This window comes from Rattus rattus, chromosome 4 (genome assembly GCF_011064425.1).
Source record: "Rattus rattus isolate New Zealand chromosome 4, Rrattus_CSIRO_v1, whole genome shotgun sequence".
Taxonomy (NCBI): Eukaryota; Metazoa; Chordata; class Mammalia; order Rodentia; family Muridae; genus Rattus; species Rattus rattus.
Genome location: NC_046157.1, coordinates 13,746,060 through 13,762,444, shown reverse-complemented (window position 1 = coordinate 13,762,444; position 16,385 = coordinate 13,746,060). Strand labels below are relative to the sequence as shown.

The window sequence follows — 16,385 nt, the reverse complement described above, 5'->3', positions numbered from 1 at the left end:
GGCCACTTCTCCAGACCAGCAGAGAGAGGGAGTTTTTAGCTCTCCTCACCCACCCCAGGATGGTTTATTACACCAAGTGAAGGTGACCACGGCTTCTCTAATTCCGCAGAGGGAGAAGGGAATTTTGAGCTATTTTTCACCCAAGTCTGCCTAAAAGAAAGCCGTTAGGAGAATCCAAAGCAGGACTCATGGTACTTTACAGACAAATAGTTAATGTTGTCAGATGATGTGCTAGACTTAGGAACACAGTGTCCTTTGAAAACCTCTGCGGTCACACGGAGGACTTCGGGTTCAGAGAAGTGTTCACGCTGGGAGGAGAAGCTGGGTAAATGAGGAGGCTGCCTTGGCAAAAACCCTAGGCCTGACTTCTCACGTGATGGCATCAGATGGCTTCAGCACGAAAACAGGGACAGTAGAGACACAGAGGGGACGAGATGCGGGTAAGACTCGGCAGGACAAGGTCAAGGAGAGTTGGAGCATACAGAAGCTCTCTGACTGAATGACTGAGTGTGTGGAGAGTCTGTTACTCGAGGGGCAGCGTTGGGGAGAGGATCGTGGTGAAAACAGTTTTCACGCTAGTGCTCTATCAGAGCCTTTCCACCTGGGAAAGGGCAGACCCTGGTGCTGGTAAGAAAGAACAGCGTCGCCGTCATCATCATCATCATCGTGAGCTGGGTCTGTGAAGCACCTGAGATCTGGTTTTGTACTGGTGTGTTTTATTCTTGGAAGCCAGAGCTCTCCTTAATAACACACATGGCCGTGTGCTCCCTGTGACGGTGTTTTCTCTTTTTGTTCCTAGGAATGGTGCAAAAGCTCGATCAAAAACTCCCCGTGGCGAACGAGTATCTGCTGCTCTCTGGAGGGGTCCGAGAAGGCGTGGTGGACCTGGACCTAGATGAGTTAAACGTCTATGCCCGGGGCACTGATTACGACATGGACTTCACCCTTCTGGTGCCGGCCCTTAAGCTGCATGACCGTAACCAGCCTGTGACCCTCGACATGCGCCACTCAGCCTTGTGCCACTCCTGGCTGAGCCTCCGGCTCTTTGACGAGGGGACAATCAGTAAGTGGAAAGACTGCTGCACCATCGCCGACCACATCAACGGGGCCACCAACTACTTCTTCTCTCCCACCAAAGTGGCCGACTGGTTCTACGACTCCATCAGCATCGTCCTCTCCGAGATACAGAAGAAACCCCAGAGGGGGATGCCGAAGGTGGAAAAGGTAGAGAAGAACGGGACCATCATCTCCATCATCCTGGGCGTGGGGAGCAGCCGCATGCTGTACGACATCGTCCCCGTGGTGTCCTTCAAAGGCTGGCCCGCGGTGGCTCAGAGCTGGCTCATGGAGAACCACTTCTGGGATGGGAAGATCACCGAGGAGGAGGTCATCAGCGGCTTCTACCTGGTGCCGGCATGCTCCTATAAGGGCAAGAAGGACAACGAGTGGCGACTGTCCTTCGCCAGGAGCGAGGTGCAGTTGAAGAAGTGCATTTCGGGCAGTCTCATGCAGGCCTACCAAGCCTGCAAAGCCATCATCATCAAACTCCTGTCAAGGCCCAAGGCGATCAGCCCCTATCACCTGAGGAGCATGATGCTCTGGGCCTGTGACCGGCTCCCCGCCAGCTACCTGGCTCAAGATGACTATGCAGCCCACTTTCTGCTGGGCCTCATTGACGACCTGCAGCACTGCCTGGTCAACAAGATGTGCCCTAACTATTTCATCCCCCAGTGCAACATGCTGGAGCACCTGTCGGAGGAGACCGTCATGCTCCACGCCCGGAAGCTGTCCTCCGTCCGCTCCGATCCCGCAGAGCACCTGCGCACCGCCATCGAGCACGTGAAGGCGGCCAATCGGCTGACGCTGAAGCTCCAGCGTCGGGGCAGCACCACCAGCCTCCCCTCCCCGCAGTCGGACGGAGGGGACCCCAATCAGCCCGATGACCGTCTGGCAAAAAAACTGCAGCAGCTAGTAACTGAGAATCCAGGGAAGTCCATCTCGGTCTTTATTAACCCCGATGACGTCACGCGGCCCCATTTCAGAATCGATGATAAATTTTTCTGAGTGTTTTGTTGACTTTTCTCTCCCCTCCCCCCGCCCCGTATCTTGGTTCTAAAACTTACATAGTGTGATTTGTGACTGTCATTCTGTTTTTACACATCCAGATGACATTGGATTTGGTAAGAACACGTCTTAAGTTTCCTGGTTCTGCAGGATGGTGTGGGCTCTGAGACAGTATTAACTACTATTTCACCTTCTGCCTGACTTTGCTGTTTGTTTTCTAGTTATTTGTGGACTTCGATTTTCCTTGGTGTTCATTTTTTTAAGGAGAACTTGAGCCATAGACGACACTGCCCATGACTCCTCTTGCTTGCTTTCTATCTCACACCCAGTGTAGATTTGGTGGTGGGTTTGGGGGGACACATTTCATCCTGGCATATGCAAACGTACTCTCTTCGGCTTTTGTTCTGTCTTTGACCTTGTTCTTCTCCTGTGTTTCCACTGAGAGTCCTAAGAACCTGCAGGCCCTGGGTGTGCTGGCTGCATTTATTTCTTTGCACCAGCAGTCAGAAGAGTTTCCCCTTTTCTACGAGACGGAAACTTCAAGAGAGAGAGAGAGAGTGTGTGTGATGTGCATTGTGTTTCCAAGCAACCTCATTGAATGTAATTGTCCTCGAATCAGCAAACATTGGATGGTTTGGAGGGAGGGTTTGATAGCTTTCCAAACAGAATTAAGGTTTCCAAATGTTAGTTTTAGTGTTTGTAATTATTTGAAGCCTTATTTAAATCCTATTAAGGAGCACACCATTCTAATTGTTATTTGCACTAATGCAGTCTTTGCCATTGTCATAGCTGCGACGTGTGTTTGAGCACCCATTAACATCCCTCTGGAAAATACCATCGTTGTTTCTCATGTAATCTAGTTCTCCCGGTCAGTAGGGTGAGTCTCTGCATTTGTCTAGTTCTCCTTTAATTGTGGTTCCCGTTTTGCCCTCTTTGATAGCTCTGGTTTCTGCCTTATCGTGGGGAGTTCTTAAAGCTTTATACCTATTCACCGAACATCTGAAGCTGGGGGAGATAATACTTGATAAAGTGGGTATCTTTGTATTTATTTCTGTGTGGGGGGGGAGGGGGTCCTAGAGATCTTCTCTTCCCCTTTCCTTTTATAAAGTCTCTTTACTTCTCCTGAGATCTGACAGGCAGAATTATCCCCAGATTGAAGATAACCGTGCCTGTCCAAAGCAGGTTTCACTGTAGAGCAGGAACCAGGAAATACCTAAATTGCTCTGTCGGAGTAAGGGAGTCCTATTATCTGACAGAAACCATTTGCCAGGCTTAGGTGCTTCAGGGCGTGCTGGCCCCTGTTTTGGTGTGAATTCAAGGCAAACCGTGGTGCTTGAGCCGTGGACGGACCTGCTGATCTAGATGACGCCGATGACCCCATGCCTGCTAATGGAAGCGTCAAGCAAGCCACGGTGGCTGTTTCGGTCTTGCACGTCCAGACTCATCAGTTGGATTTTGGCCAGTTGGAGTCAGGCTCTTGGAGTTTTGCATGGGAATTAATGTAATGCTTATAAATCACTCAACAATCTCAAGTCATACACAAAAATAAAAAAGAAACATACTGGCCTTGGAACGCTGTTGTCATGGTTACTTTTTAATCCTAAAGCCCCTCCCCACCCCTTCTTCTTCTTTTTCTCCCGTTTTCACTGTACAGTCGCTTGATTTCAGCCTGGAACTCTAGAATTTTCTGCCTGGACCGAGTGCTGGGATATCAAGTACGTATCTTGTGGCATGCATTTTGGGGACTAGCTATGGTTCTGTGTCCTCCGTTCCCTCCGTCAGGGTGTCCTGGCGCTGCTGCACACCGGGCTGGAAGAATGTGGCCAAGTCCAGAATGTCGAGGTCTGCAGGATCCCGGTCTGGCAAAGTGAGTACTGGGAGTAGCTAGGGGGACCTCTCCGGTGATTTTAGTGTTACAGCCCTCTTAGACGATACTTCGTGAAACAGCTCTCTCAGACGCTCTTCAGTGAAACAGCTGGTGAGCATACACACATTAGGGGTGGACAGAGACTATAGATGAACCTGCTCGGAGAGTGGGAAGGAGTTTCCAGAGTGAGTGTAAATGATTGGCCAGGGTTTAAAATACTGGGAACACCTCATCTGCATGGAGAGGCATTCCAGGAATCCCGGGTACTTGCTGGGCTGATTCTTAAGGATTTGGGGTGGGGAGGGAGGGAGGGAGGTTGAACTTGTAGGTTTGACAGGGACTATGTGATCGGCATTCCTCTGATAGAAGATTTTGGGGTTGGGAACTCAGAGGAGTCATCTCGACATGGTAGACTGTAATCTTAGTAGCATGTGTCTCCACACCCAGCTTTGAAAATGATTTCTTGGCCATATAGTCGTGGTCAGTAAGTACAGACACCACCTTAGTCTAGTGGTCCATGGAGTGAGCAGCCTGTGTTCTTTCCTCCTGTTTTCCTATGGGCATATACTTATCTTCCACTAGAGTGTGACCTTATTAAACAACTGTTTCCCAGGTCCAGTTGTACCTCCTGAAAAGCCAGTGGATACAAACCCACACTTCATTGGCCTTGGTCACAAACACCAACGAGGGCTATGCAATCCCAGTTCTTCCAACTGGGGACATGCCCTGTGGAACACCAGGACAGAAGCACATACTCATCCTGGATATGGAGGGAACACATTTGGTTTATATTGGTACTGAGAGATAACCTTTACCCAGTCATGGCAACTGACATCAGATGGCACTGTGGGAGATGGAAGGGAAAGCATGTGTCCCCAGAACCCAGACCCTGAGGCGTCCCCTCTTACTGGACTACGTAGCTACTCTGACCATTTTGGTATATTGTATATATTAAAATAAAGTCAAGTGTACTGTTGAGGTGGGCAGTTATATTTCAAAAACTGTTGCTCTGAGGTCAGATCAACTGTCAGAACAGACCCAGAACCAACATCTCAAATAGTTAGCCACACTGTACTTTAAATGCCTCATGTTCACCCAAAATTTTATTACAGGTGTAATAAGGTTTTAGCACATTAATTATGCTTCCCCCTGCCCCTGTTTGTCACACCTCGTCATGGTGGAGAACACAGAATGTACATTTCACATAGAAATGTGTAAAGACCTGGGGGTTGGTGATTTTGACACCCATTGTTTAATCCCCAGAATTCTGTCCAGGCCACAAATCTAAGACGCTCTGAGGTAAGGGTAAATGTATAGAACGTAGCTTAATACCTTCCCCTCAAGCTCATATTCCATTGAGTTCTTTCCAGTTTGTCCTTCCACGGTCTGGAAAATCGCTTTACATCATTTGTGCTCCAAATAAAAGATAAAGTGCCTTAAGGCTGGAGGCATAATTTCAAAATTGCATGTGTCTGATTTTTTAAAGACATTTACAGGCTACCATTCAGCAGGCTCTGAGCTCTTTATTGGCCTGGGTCTCACTTAACATCGAGTATGTATTTTCCTCTGCCCTCTACCTTTCTCTTCTGAGGTGGATAATCTACAGATCGCAGGTAAAAGTTGGTTTCAGAGTTAATGGGGCCACTCAAGTCGAAACACTTTAAAAGTGAAAATATTTCTGAAGTCATTTTGCAGACCATTAAATAGAAAATAGTGGGGCTACATGAGTGTGTTTTGGGTGGGGACATTGGGACCAAGGAGGAGGCACTGGGGCGAGTGCAAACCTCTGGCTCACTTCCACATCGCCTGTGCACACCCACCTTTTCCTCCAGATTGGCTTTGTAACACTTTCTGGTGCAGGTCAGGCTGCTGGCCACAAGTCAGAGTTGGTTCATTGGTTCAGATGTCAATCCTGCTGAGGGAAATTTCCTTTTTTTTTTTTTTTAGGAATTCTGCTTTGCAAAAAGATATATTTTTAACTTGTGTGTATATGCATGTGTTTGTGCATGCAAGTGATGTCTGTGGAGATCAGAGGCATTGGGTCTTGCTGGAGCTGGAGAGAACCAGTAGAAGTGAGTCACCTCAGGGCTACTGGGGTCTGCCCTCTGCTCTTTGGGAAGAGCAGCAGCAAGTGCTCTTAACCATGGAGCCATCTCTCTCGACTCCCAAGGTTGGAGGGTTTTGTGTGTGTGTGTGTGCGTGTGTGTGTGTGTGTGTGTGTGTGTGTGTGTGTGTGTGTGTGTGTGTGTGTGTGTGGTGTTTGTGTATAGTTGCAAAGACTTAAGGGCCATAGTGGAGTTCATGGAATCCGAAAAAGGCCTCACTGAGAGGCAGAAACCAGACGCTGATAGGGATGTAAGGCAATTTCTTAGGGATAGGGGAGATGAGATCATTAACTCTGGTGGGCAGCTGTTGCAGATGCTCTATAATTAAGCCATAGGACCCGAGCCGAGCTGAACCTCAGACTTGAGTCAAGCTGTAGAGGGGAGTTCCCCATGGAGCTGTGAAGGTGAAAGACAGAGCTGGGTCCGATTGAATGAACTGGAAGGTAAACAAATGGCAGCCTGAATTGGCTATGTCGGCTGTGTCAACAGTGGGGACTCAGCAGAGCTGAAGCTGGGGATGGGTGGGAGATCTGTCTGTCCCTTGAAGCACACACCAGGTGCTTGGTTGACAGGTCAGTTGGGACCTTCACCATCATGGTTTTGAGTGTCCTTGGGTCCAGATGAAAGAGTTAGAACCTTTTCCTTGGTCTGGCTTGTTCAATAAATCCTCAAGCCTGGTTCTGAGTATATATTCATGTCCTTCTACAGTTTAGCTTTTGGTGATAAGTTTATAGTTGGACTATTCTTTTTAAGAACAAGTTGTTTATTAGCCTCATGGGCGGCACTGGATGCTGTTCACGTGTCCAGTGGGTCTAAAGCCACCCTGCCTCTGACATGCACTTAAAATAGGGCTAAAAGCCGCTTGTCAGATGGAGTTGCCTAGGGCAAGGCACAGCCAGAGGAGCCACTGTTTTACCCAATATGGCTGCACAGCCCGACAACAGTCACCCAGAAGGATGATTGTCTCGCTGTTTGGCATCCGACAACAAAGGACCCATTATTGCATGACCCTTAAAAACCACGATTCATCTAATGCTGGTGTGGCTAAGATGGGGACTTGTTCTCTGCCTAGGATCCATGGATTGTTACCTGGGCTCTAATAAGAAGTCAGTGATCTAGTTTTCTTTGCTGTCAACCTCATCGTTTAGTTAAGGAAAAGAGGGTTAAGTGGGAGAACATAAAACAATCCTTAAGACTTTATTTTGCTTTCATGCCCGTAACATAGGGGATTGGAGGAGCTGTTTTCTTCCTTACTGGCTTTTACTACCTGGCTCAAATTTCCTCAGTCTCCAAAGACATCGCAATTTTAGATCTATAAACCCGGTTCTTTACAAGCTTGAAGTCTTCATTTTCCCAGCTCTTTATTGTTAAGAATCTCATTAAGTTGCAGCAATATGTCTGCTGGGCAGCACAGGTACCTCAGGGACACTTGTAACAGCAACTCTTGATTGATTCCTTGCATTTGCCATTAATTACCACAGACGTCTAAACACAGGAAATCTCAATGTTAAGTCAACTTAGGTAACTTGTTTAAAGTTATAGATAGGTATGAAGAAGAGTTAGGGCTTGAACCCATTTGTCTGTCTCAGAAATTTCCAACTTTTGGGACTGGGGAGATGACTCATCTTTTAACACGTGCTGCTTCTGTAGAGGACCAGAATTCAGTGCCCACCACCCACATTGGGCTGTTCGTGACTGTAATCCCAGTTCCAGGACATCCAATGAATGCAACCGCTTGTGGGGCAATGAGAGGTAGCCTGGTTCTCAGTTGAACAAGGCTTGGAAGGCTCGGAGATCCTTAAGGGATGGAGACCCTTAAGGGATGGTAGAAGCTTCACCTGCTCCTAGGCACCAAGCTCCTGTCACTAGCTGCAGCCTCTCATAGATGTGTGGCCATCAGTCACTTAAGGGCAATGCCCCAAGCCCCTCTATATGTAGATGAGGAAAAGGACATGACCTCTGGTCACATAGGCTCAAGACAGAGATCACCATTCTAATGAGGTAACTAGAGTCCCAGAGGGCTTAGCCAATAAGCTTCCCTTCCCAGACATGCAAAAGGTATTTAATCCCAGGCTCACCCTGAGAAGTGGGGCATGGCTGTACACATCCACTTTCCACCACGGCAATAAATGATTTGGAACCACAGGCTGTCTCTTTTCACTGGGATCTGCCATGAGGAGCCATGGAGAAGGCCTTTGCCTACAGAGCCGCTGCCCAGTCTCCCGTGGAAGGTCTCTCAGCACTCCTAGCCACAACCTCCACCAAGCCCAAACCTGTAGTCAAGCCAAGGACCCTCCCCTTGGGACAAGCCAGAGGTCCCTCATCCTGCCCCTCCCACCTGTTTTGGCTATATCCAGCTGAAAGGCCCAGATTCTATTCTCAGCTCTTTCTCAATTTCCAGCGGTGCCCGGGTGTCCAAGAGCCTGAGAACTCCATGGCCCCAGCCTCCTTACAGGCCTGAGGACCCCTGAGCCAGCTCCAGCTGTCCCTTGCCTCAGACTGCGCTTTCCCATCCCTGGAGTGGTATCCCTACAGCCCAACACCTACCTGGTGACAGTGTAGGGTACGCACAGTCAAACTCCCCTTGTCCTGCCTTGCCAAGTGGCAGAGCCCTGTGGCAGAGCAGACTTGGGACTCACAACCCTATAGCTTCAATACACATGCACAAGCATACACACACACACACACACACACACACACACACACACACACACACACACACACACACACTGTTACCTTCTAAAAAGAAATTTAAAGCTTCCCTGTGGGGTTGGAATCTAGTCTTGCTACTTACATTTGCATATGTTATTCCTAGGGACCTGCATTCAGATAACGGAAGTCTTGGACAAACTGTCAAGAATGTTTTCGTCAACAAAACAGATGGATCTCTAGAGAACTTTATCACTGAAAGATTCAGGATGAGGAGAAATAACCACTTACAGGAAGTTCTTGGTGGATGGAAGTGACCCTATGGTCACTCTAGTTCTTGGACTGAGTTAGACGAAGTGAAATCAAAAAGATTTCTGCCAAGAAATCATCATTCCTTTCAAAATGTAAGAGGAGGGGAGTTTTTGGAAAAAGGTATAATTGAGGGTCTTCATTACATTTGAGAATTGAGTGCAGTTGGAGGCAGCCAATAGCTTGGTATGTGACTTGACATGTGAATATATGGCCTTGTATTTTTAAAATTATGAGTTTATAATTTTAAGGCTTAAAAATAGGATATCTTAACAATTGGCAGGCATTTATTTAAAACATTGAGAGACTATACTCTACTCTAAATTCTTTTCCTTGACACTGTATACATCTATTTTTACATTTATTACTTTAAATACCCCAATCCAAATTAAAGAGTATGTGATTTTTTTCATAATTACTTTGTTAAAAAATATTTTTATTTATTTTATGTATATGAGTACACTGTAGCTATCCTCAGACACACCAGAAGAAAGCGTTGGATCCCATTACAAATGTTTGTGAGCCACCATGTGGTTGCTGGGAATTGAACTCAGGACCTCTGGAAGAGCAGTCAGTGCTCTAACCACTGAGCCATCTCTTCAACCTGGGATATGGTTTTGATGACAGCATATGCAAGAGTTGACCCACCTTAAGATGACTATTGCCGTCTTGAAAAACAGACTTTTGCTTTTGACATTTGTTTCTTTCATCCTCTACACAGCCTCTTCTCGGAAGACTTAAATACCTATTCTACGAATGTCCTTGCTTAAGGGACACATTTCAATAAAATCGATTGCACCCGATCCTTTGTGTGCGATGGGCAGATACTTTCAAAAGATTTATTATATTTCCCAGATCGGTGTCCTGAGAATGGGAAGCTGGTGAGAAAGGAGAATTGTTCAGTAGCTGGGAAGGTCAGAGAAGATGGCCCTGTGCACACTACAGCACAGATGAGTGGCTCCACACCGATTATGGCTTGTCCCTTCATCACCTATGTGACTTTGAGGAAATCGTTTCCTTTCTCTGGGACTCATTTGCTCTTTGTAAGCCAAGTGGTGAGATTCGTGGACTCTAAAGCTCCCACTCCTGTGGATAACTGTTGGCCTCAGAGGAACACTGTTCACCCAGACAGAAGATGGACAGAGGAGAAGATTAAACAATAGCAGTCTATGGGTAGAATTTGCAGACTCGGGCATGGGCTCTAGGTGAATTGAGAAGGAAGAAGGCGGTAGGTCCCTCTCAGATAGGACATAGGTATGGGAAGCCATTGCTTCAGTCTGTATTCTGTGGTGGCGAATGGTTGTGAGGCCTCTCCAGAGGCAGACTCACTGTCACAGGTACAGGTAGATCTCTGTACTTTAATTATGTGTGGCATTTTTAAAGTTGTCGCTTACAAAAGGATTTTACTGGAAAACTGAAGGTAAATAGCTAAAGCCTTGACCCTGACCAACTCACAAGTCAGTTTTGTTTAGCTTAATACGGGAATTCTGAAAGAGAAAGAAAGTACCATCTGGGATCCGGTGACAGTGACTAGATTGTATATATAATTTACTTAAATTTGATCTTTATCTCGCATGTGTTCACCTTGTGGCGGAAACCTCTGGGGACAATGTCTCCCATCAAAGCCGTGTGACTCTGACAAGATCACAGCGTGAGTCCAGCCCGGACATTCCTTCCTCTGGGTCATATTCACGTCCTGACCTTCTCCTCTATGCTAATGCCTTCGGGAGGAAAGCTACAAAGAACCGCAGAAGAAGTCAAAAGAGCCAGGCAGGTCTGAGAAGCCAGGCTTCTTCGTCTTGAAAAAAATCTTAGCCTGACAAATACTGAACTCTCGTCCCAATTGCTTGATGTTTCCCTAACCCCAAAAGGGACCTGTGTGACCTTGGGACCTCCAAGACTGAGTTTACAGCACTTAGGAGATACATTTGCCTTAGAGGGACAAAGGGCAGGGAATAAGAGACAAAGACAAGAGATGGAGGGCAAGCGAAAGGGGGAGGGAAGCACAGAGGACTGCCTCAGGACAGTGAGGAGACGGACAGCCTGAAGGCAAATGGCGGTTTAAAAAGGTAAAGAGGAAACCCCAGATTAGGATGAGGTGTTTAATCTTAATTGGGCATGTTTAATTGGGTGAGCCAGAGGGAGTTTCTGATTGCTGGATTTAAATGCTCTGATAGCTGGATCTCGGTAGTCAGCCTTAGAAGGAAGTGGCTAAGTAAGCGAGTTGATCTTGGTACCTAGCTTCAGAAATGTAATCTAATGTTTTTGTTGTTTGTTTGTTTGTTTGTTTGTTTGCTTGCTTGCTTTGGTTGCTTGTTTTTTTTTTTTTTTTTTTTTTTTTTTTTTAGCAAGGTTGAGAATAGGAGAGAAGGGCAAGGCCTGCTAGGGCCATGTTTGCCTTGTTCAGACTCACCAGAGTCCTTTTAATGTCTATGCCCAGTCACACTTCTTTATCGTATTTTTAGGTAATGGGCACACTAGACATGGGATGAGCTAAGAGGCCCCTCTCAGGTCTGTACACGAAATGACCTGTTTTCTGTTTCTCGCTCTAATAACCTGCAATCTTTTGATAAATCCCAAACTCTCACGTTTCAACTTTTTGATCCCTCCACACACTCCCAACCATCCCTACCCCACCCAGTTTCCCGACTTCTTAGAAAAAATTGCCCTCTAAGCATTTCCATTACCCCAAAGTATCCTGGCAAGCCCTGGGAGGTGTGTGTGTGCGAACTGCAGGTGCTGGGGTTTTAAGTGGATGCACAGATTGTTTTCACAGTGCCTAGTTCCAAACGCAGCGGCCCGAACCATCAACAGTCACCTGTCTGGCAGGGCAAGGGGATGATGAAGAGAATTTCTGACTTTCCTTTTCCTAATCGGTGATTCTTAACCAATTGGTTTCAATCCCTTCGGGGGAGGGATACTGAATGACCCTTTCACAGGGGTTGAATACCAGATATTTATATTACAATTCCTAACAGTAGCAAAATTACAGCTATGAAATAAGCAACACTGATAATGTTATGGTTGGAGTCATTACCACACGAGGAACTGTATTAAAGGGGCACAGCACTAGGAAGGTTGAGAACCCCTGGTTTAAGATGCTCAGAGCAGACTGCCGTGGAAGACAGTGATTCAAAAAGAGCTACCGGGGCTGGGGATTTAGCTCAGCGGTAGAGCGCTTACCTAGGAAGCGAAAGGCCCGGGGTTCGGTCCCCAGCTCCAAAAAAAAAAAAAAACAAAAAACAAAAAAAACAAAAAGAGCTACCTACCCAGTTCATCCATGTAGCTTGTTCCAGCCTTGAATGAATTTCCCATAAAACTGGACAGCGATTGGAGCCTCGTGGAACATTAATCCTGTTGGAGTGAGGCAAAAATGTGGGGGAAGAAATCAGCCCTGGGGATAGATAGCCGCACCGACATCTTTAGCCACATGCACATAAAAAGTAGTGTGGCACCAGCTTATGTCAACCAAACAGGAGCCTTTGTCCTGTGTCTGCGTTTCAGACTACTGGGTGAATGAAAGTAGCCATTGTTCCGTCCAGCCATGCATCGTGTCTGTCTCTTTGCTCTCTAGGCCAGCTTTGGCCATAGATGTTTCAGTGTGTGGGTTTGCAGTCCTGGGGATAGGACCCCCACAGTGTGCTGCTTCGACTCAGTGAAGCGCTGCACTGTTGTTGAAAATATTTAATCTCAATCCTGGGTTTCCACCCACCTTTGACCATTTAGTTCCCGGATAAAAGACACACAACCTTTATATTTATAATAAACTTTAACCAGCATAAGAGCTGGGCATCTGAGCAGATATCTATCTTCTATGCTATTATGTCTATTTCCCAGTCAATAATCCCGTTATATAATTTGCCATGTTTCATCTGGGCTGCTCTTAACTCCAATTAGCCAACCCACATGACCGTTACTTTAAGATTTTTACCCCATGGTGGTTTCTCCTCTCTCCACCTTCTTCTCTCTCTCCTGTGTTTCCCTCTGACCCCAAGGCTGAGAACACCAAGCCCCACCTAACTCTATTCTGTGCACCTATAGGCTGTAGGCACCTTTATTCACCAATCAGGAATAACGTGGGGGGGAGGGTCACACAGCATCGTTTGGGTCTACATGCGGACGTTCTCATCTCTGGAGCAACAAGGTCTTGGGGTCTCACACTTAGCATTGCAATGCATCGCAACAGGCCAAACCTGAACACTGCATTTAATCTGGCCTTAGATACGAGAAGTTCCTATAGGAACTTTTTGGAAAAACAAAAACAAAAAAAAAAATCCAAGTCACTATCAATGACCGTTAAAAGATAGGAGATAAAGTGAAAATTTCTGGCTTCCTTGGAGACTCAGGTTATAATGGTTTACTGGAGCAGACAAGTGAGACAATGTTTTGATAAAGCAGGTAGAGATAAAACAATGCTTGTCTATGGCAAACACGTGAGAGGACACATGTTTAGGAAGAATACAAACATGACCCCTCTCTAGTGTTCAGTGATCACACGCATGTACTGGTTGGCCTTGCATTGCCTTGCTGTGCTTCACCTGTGATGACTTCATAGTGAGAAACTCAGCAAAAAACATTATTTAAAAAATAATGTGGCAGATGTACAATTTTTATTTTATTTTTCTGGATATTTTCTTTATTTGCATTTCAAATGTTATCCCCTATCCCATTTCCCCTCCCCCTGCTGTGAGGGTGATCCCCTACCCACCCACCAACTCCCTCCTGCCTCCCTGCCCTGGCATTCCCTTACACTGAGGCATCGAGCCTTCACAGGACCAAGGGCCTCTCCTCCCACTGATACCTGACAAGGCCATTCTCTGCTATGTATGCGGCTGGAGCCATGGGTTGCTCCATGTGTACTCTTTGGTTGGTGGTTTAGTCCTTGAGAGCTCTGAGGGGTCTGACTAATAGATATTGTTGTTTTTCCTACGGGTTGCAAGCCCCTTCAGCTCCTTCAGTCCTTTTTCTAACTCCTCCATTGGAGACCCCGTGCTCAGTTCCATGGTTGGCTGTGAGCGTCCGCCTCTGTATTTGTCAGGCTCTGGCAGAGCCTCTCAAGAGACAGTTATATCAGGCTCCTGTCAGCATGCACTTGTTGGCGTCTGCAATAATGTCTGGGTTTGGTGGCTGCATATGGGCTGGATCCCCAGGTGGGGCACTCTCTAGATGACCTTTCTGCTCCACAATTTGTCTATTTCCTGTGAGTATTTTATTCCCCCTTCTAAGAAGGACTGAAGCATTCACACTTTGGTCTTCCTTCTTCTTGAGCCTCATGTGGTCTGTGAATTGTGTCTTGAGAGTCCTGAGGCTTCTTGCTGCTTCCTCAAACCTGAGTCAATTGGCAAGCCTCTGGTTTCTTCTGGATTGAACTGCCCTTGCTGATTCTTGTGTGGTGTCTCCCAAGTGGACTGAGCTCAGCTGCTGCCTCGTGTTTGGTGTTTGCTAGTGGACTGGACTGAGAACAAGGAAGATTGGAATAACCCCAAAGAACTATTTCTAAAGAGGTCCATTTCCCTCATATCCTAATAACTTTTCTTTTCCACTACCTCTGGTGGGTGGTGGGCTAGAGGGAAGGTTAGACTCTTACTAAAGTAGGAAGTAAAACTATATGCCTATGATGAGATGATCTGCAAAGGTATTCATTCTAGCCAGGGCTGGTAGTGCTAACCTACAGTCCCAGTTGCTCCAGAGGCTAAGGCAGGAGGATCAAAATTTCATGCTGGGAAACATGGCAGCATCCAGGCAGGCATGGTGCTGGAGGAGCTGAGAGTTCTCCATCTTGACACAAAGGCAGTCAGGAAAAGGCTACTGTTTTCCAGGCAACTAGGAGGAGGATCTCAAAGCCTACCCCCACAGTGACACACTTCCTTCAACAAGGCCACACCCACTCCAACAAGGCCAAGCCTCCTAGTTGTGCCATTCCTTGGGCCAAGCATATTCAAACCAGCACACCACCCAATGCCACCATCACCAGGAGGCAAGGTCAACTCTCCTGTTCTTGTGCCCTCTGGCCAGCTCACCTACACCCATTCCTTCAGACCCAGCTCTACTCTGTTGCCCAGTCAAGGTATGAGATCCACTCTCCCAATTGTTGCAGCCTGCAAGGTTCTTGGATAGCCCTCCTCTTTTATATCCTTAGGGCTGACTCAACCTTGTCTTCAACATCAGAGCCAGCTCTATTGTGTTGCTCAGGCAAAGTACAGGGCCTGGCTCTCCCAAGTACCACAGCCTGTGAGGGGGCAGGGACAACTTTTCTGTTCTCATGCACTGGCGCTAGCTCTCCTAACTAGGGAAGGTGACAAGGGAAGGGTTGGGGAGGGCTGGGGCTAGCTCACCTGATCCCCCTCAACCAGAGCCAGCCCTACTGAGCTACCCAGGTGAGGTGCAGGGCCCACTCTCCTGAGTGCTGCAGCTGGTGAGGGACAGAGGCAGCTCACCTGCTCTCATGACCCTGGGAACCAGCTCTCCTTACTGCTACAGGTGTCGAAGGACAAGGGTGGGGAGGGCATAACCCCCTGTACCCACACCGCCTCATGACAGATGATTAGCAGGGCCATCTCTCCCATGTGGCCTGAGGGCCAGCTCACCTCCTCCTCAACCCCCCACCACGGTCAGTTCTACTGTGCTGTCCAGGTGCAGGGCCTGCTCTACCCAGTGCTACACAGGGATAGCTCTCCCCAGCTCATGACCCTCTAGACAGATTTTTCTGATTGCTGGAGGTGGCAAGGGCTGGGGGAGAGGAGAAATCTCTGCACCATGCCACCCAGTGGCAGACAAGTGACAGGGTCAGCTCTCCCACACTCCCACCTCTAGGACCTGTTTAACCATACCTCTGCCATCAGGGTCATCAGCTCCACTCTGCTTCCTAGGAGAAGTGCAGGGCCAGCTCTCCTGAGTGCTGCCACAGGTGAAAGATAAGGGCAGCTCTCTAGAGTACCACAGCCACTGAGGGGAGGGGCCAATACTGCGCAGCCCCTGAACATCCACATGGTCCCCTGCTGCTGCACTGACCAGGGTCATCCCCATGTTCTCTAGTATGAGCCACAGGGCCATGGACCCAGTCTTGGCCCTTAGCAGCGGCTCAGGCTGGGACCTCACTATGGCCCCAGGTGGCAGGGCTAGCCACTCACAACAGGATACTCCTCTCCAGCCATGAGTCTCCAGTCCTGTCTCTCTTCATAACGCTCAAACCATTCCACTTCTCTTTCTCCTTTCTGACTACCACATACTCGAACATGTGGTAGCTCCCACTGCAGGCTGGCCACGCAGCTGGTGAGTACCTGACTGACTTCCTCCGGCTGTGCTATATGGTGTGGAAGCAAGTGGGTGTCTACAGCCTGCCTGTGGCACGCACCAGAAGGCAGGGTCTGTGGGTGGCGTGGCCATTTGCA

At 47.7% G+C, this 16,385-nt stretch overlaps 1 protein-coding gene across 1 annotated transcript in view; it reads left to right on the top strand.

Moving 5' to 3' along the window:
- Window positions 1-3,637, top strand: part of Mb21d2 (Mab-21 domain containing 2) — a 99,261-nt gene extending 95,624 nt beyond the window's left edge. Inside the window, exon 2 of the mRNA XM_032900051.1 lies at window positions 800-3,637. Coding sequence (XP_032755942.1) covers window positions 800-2,064 — 1,265 coding nt within the window. The 3' untranslated portion in view covers window positions 2,065-3,637. The remainder of the gene's footprint in view (window positions 1-799) is intronic.
- Window positions 3,638-16,385: the final 12,748 nt, after the last annotated feature.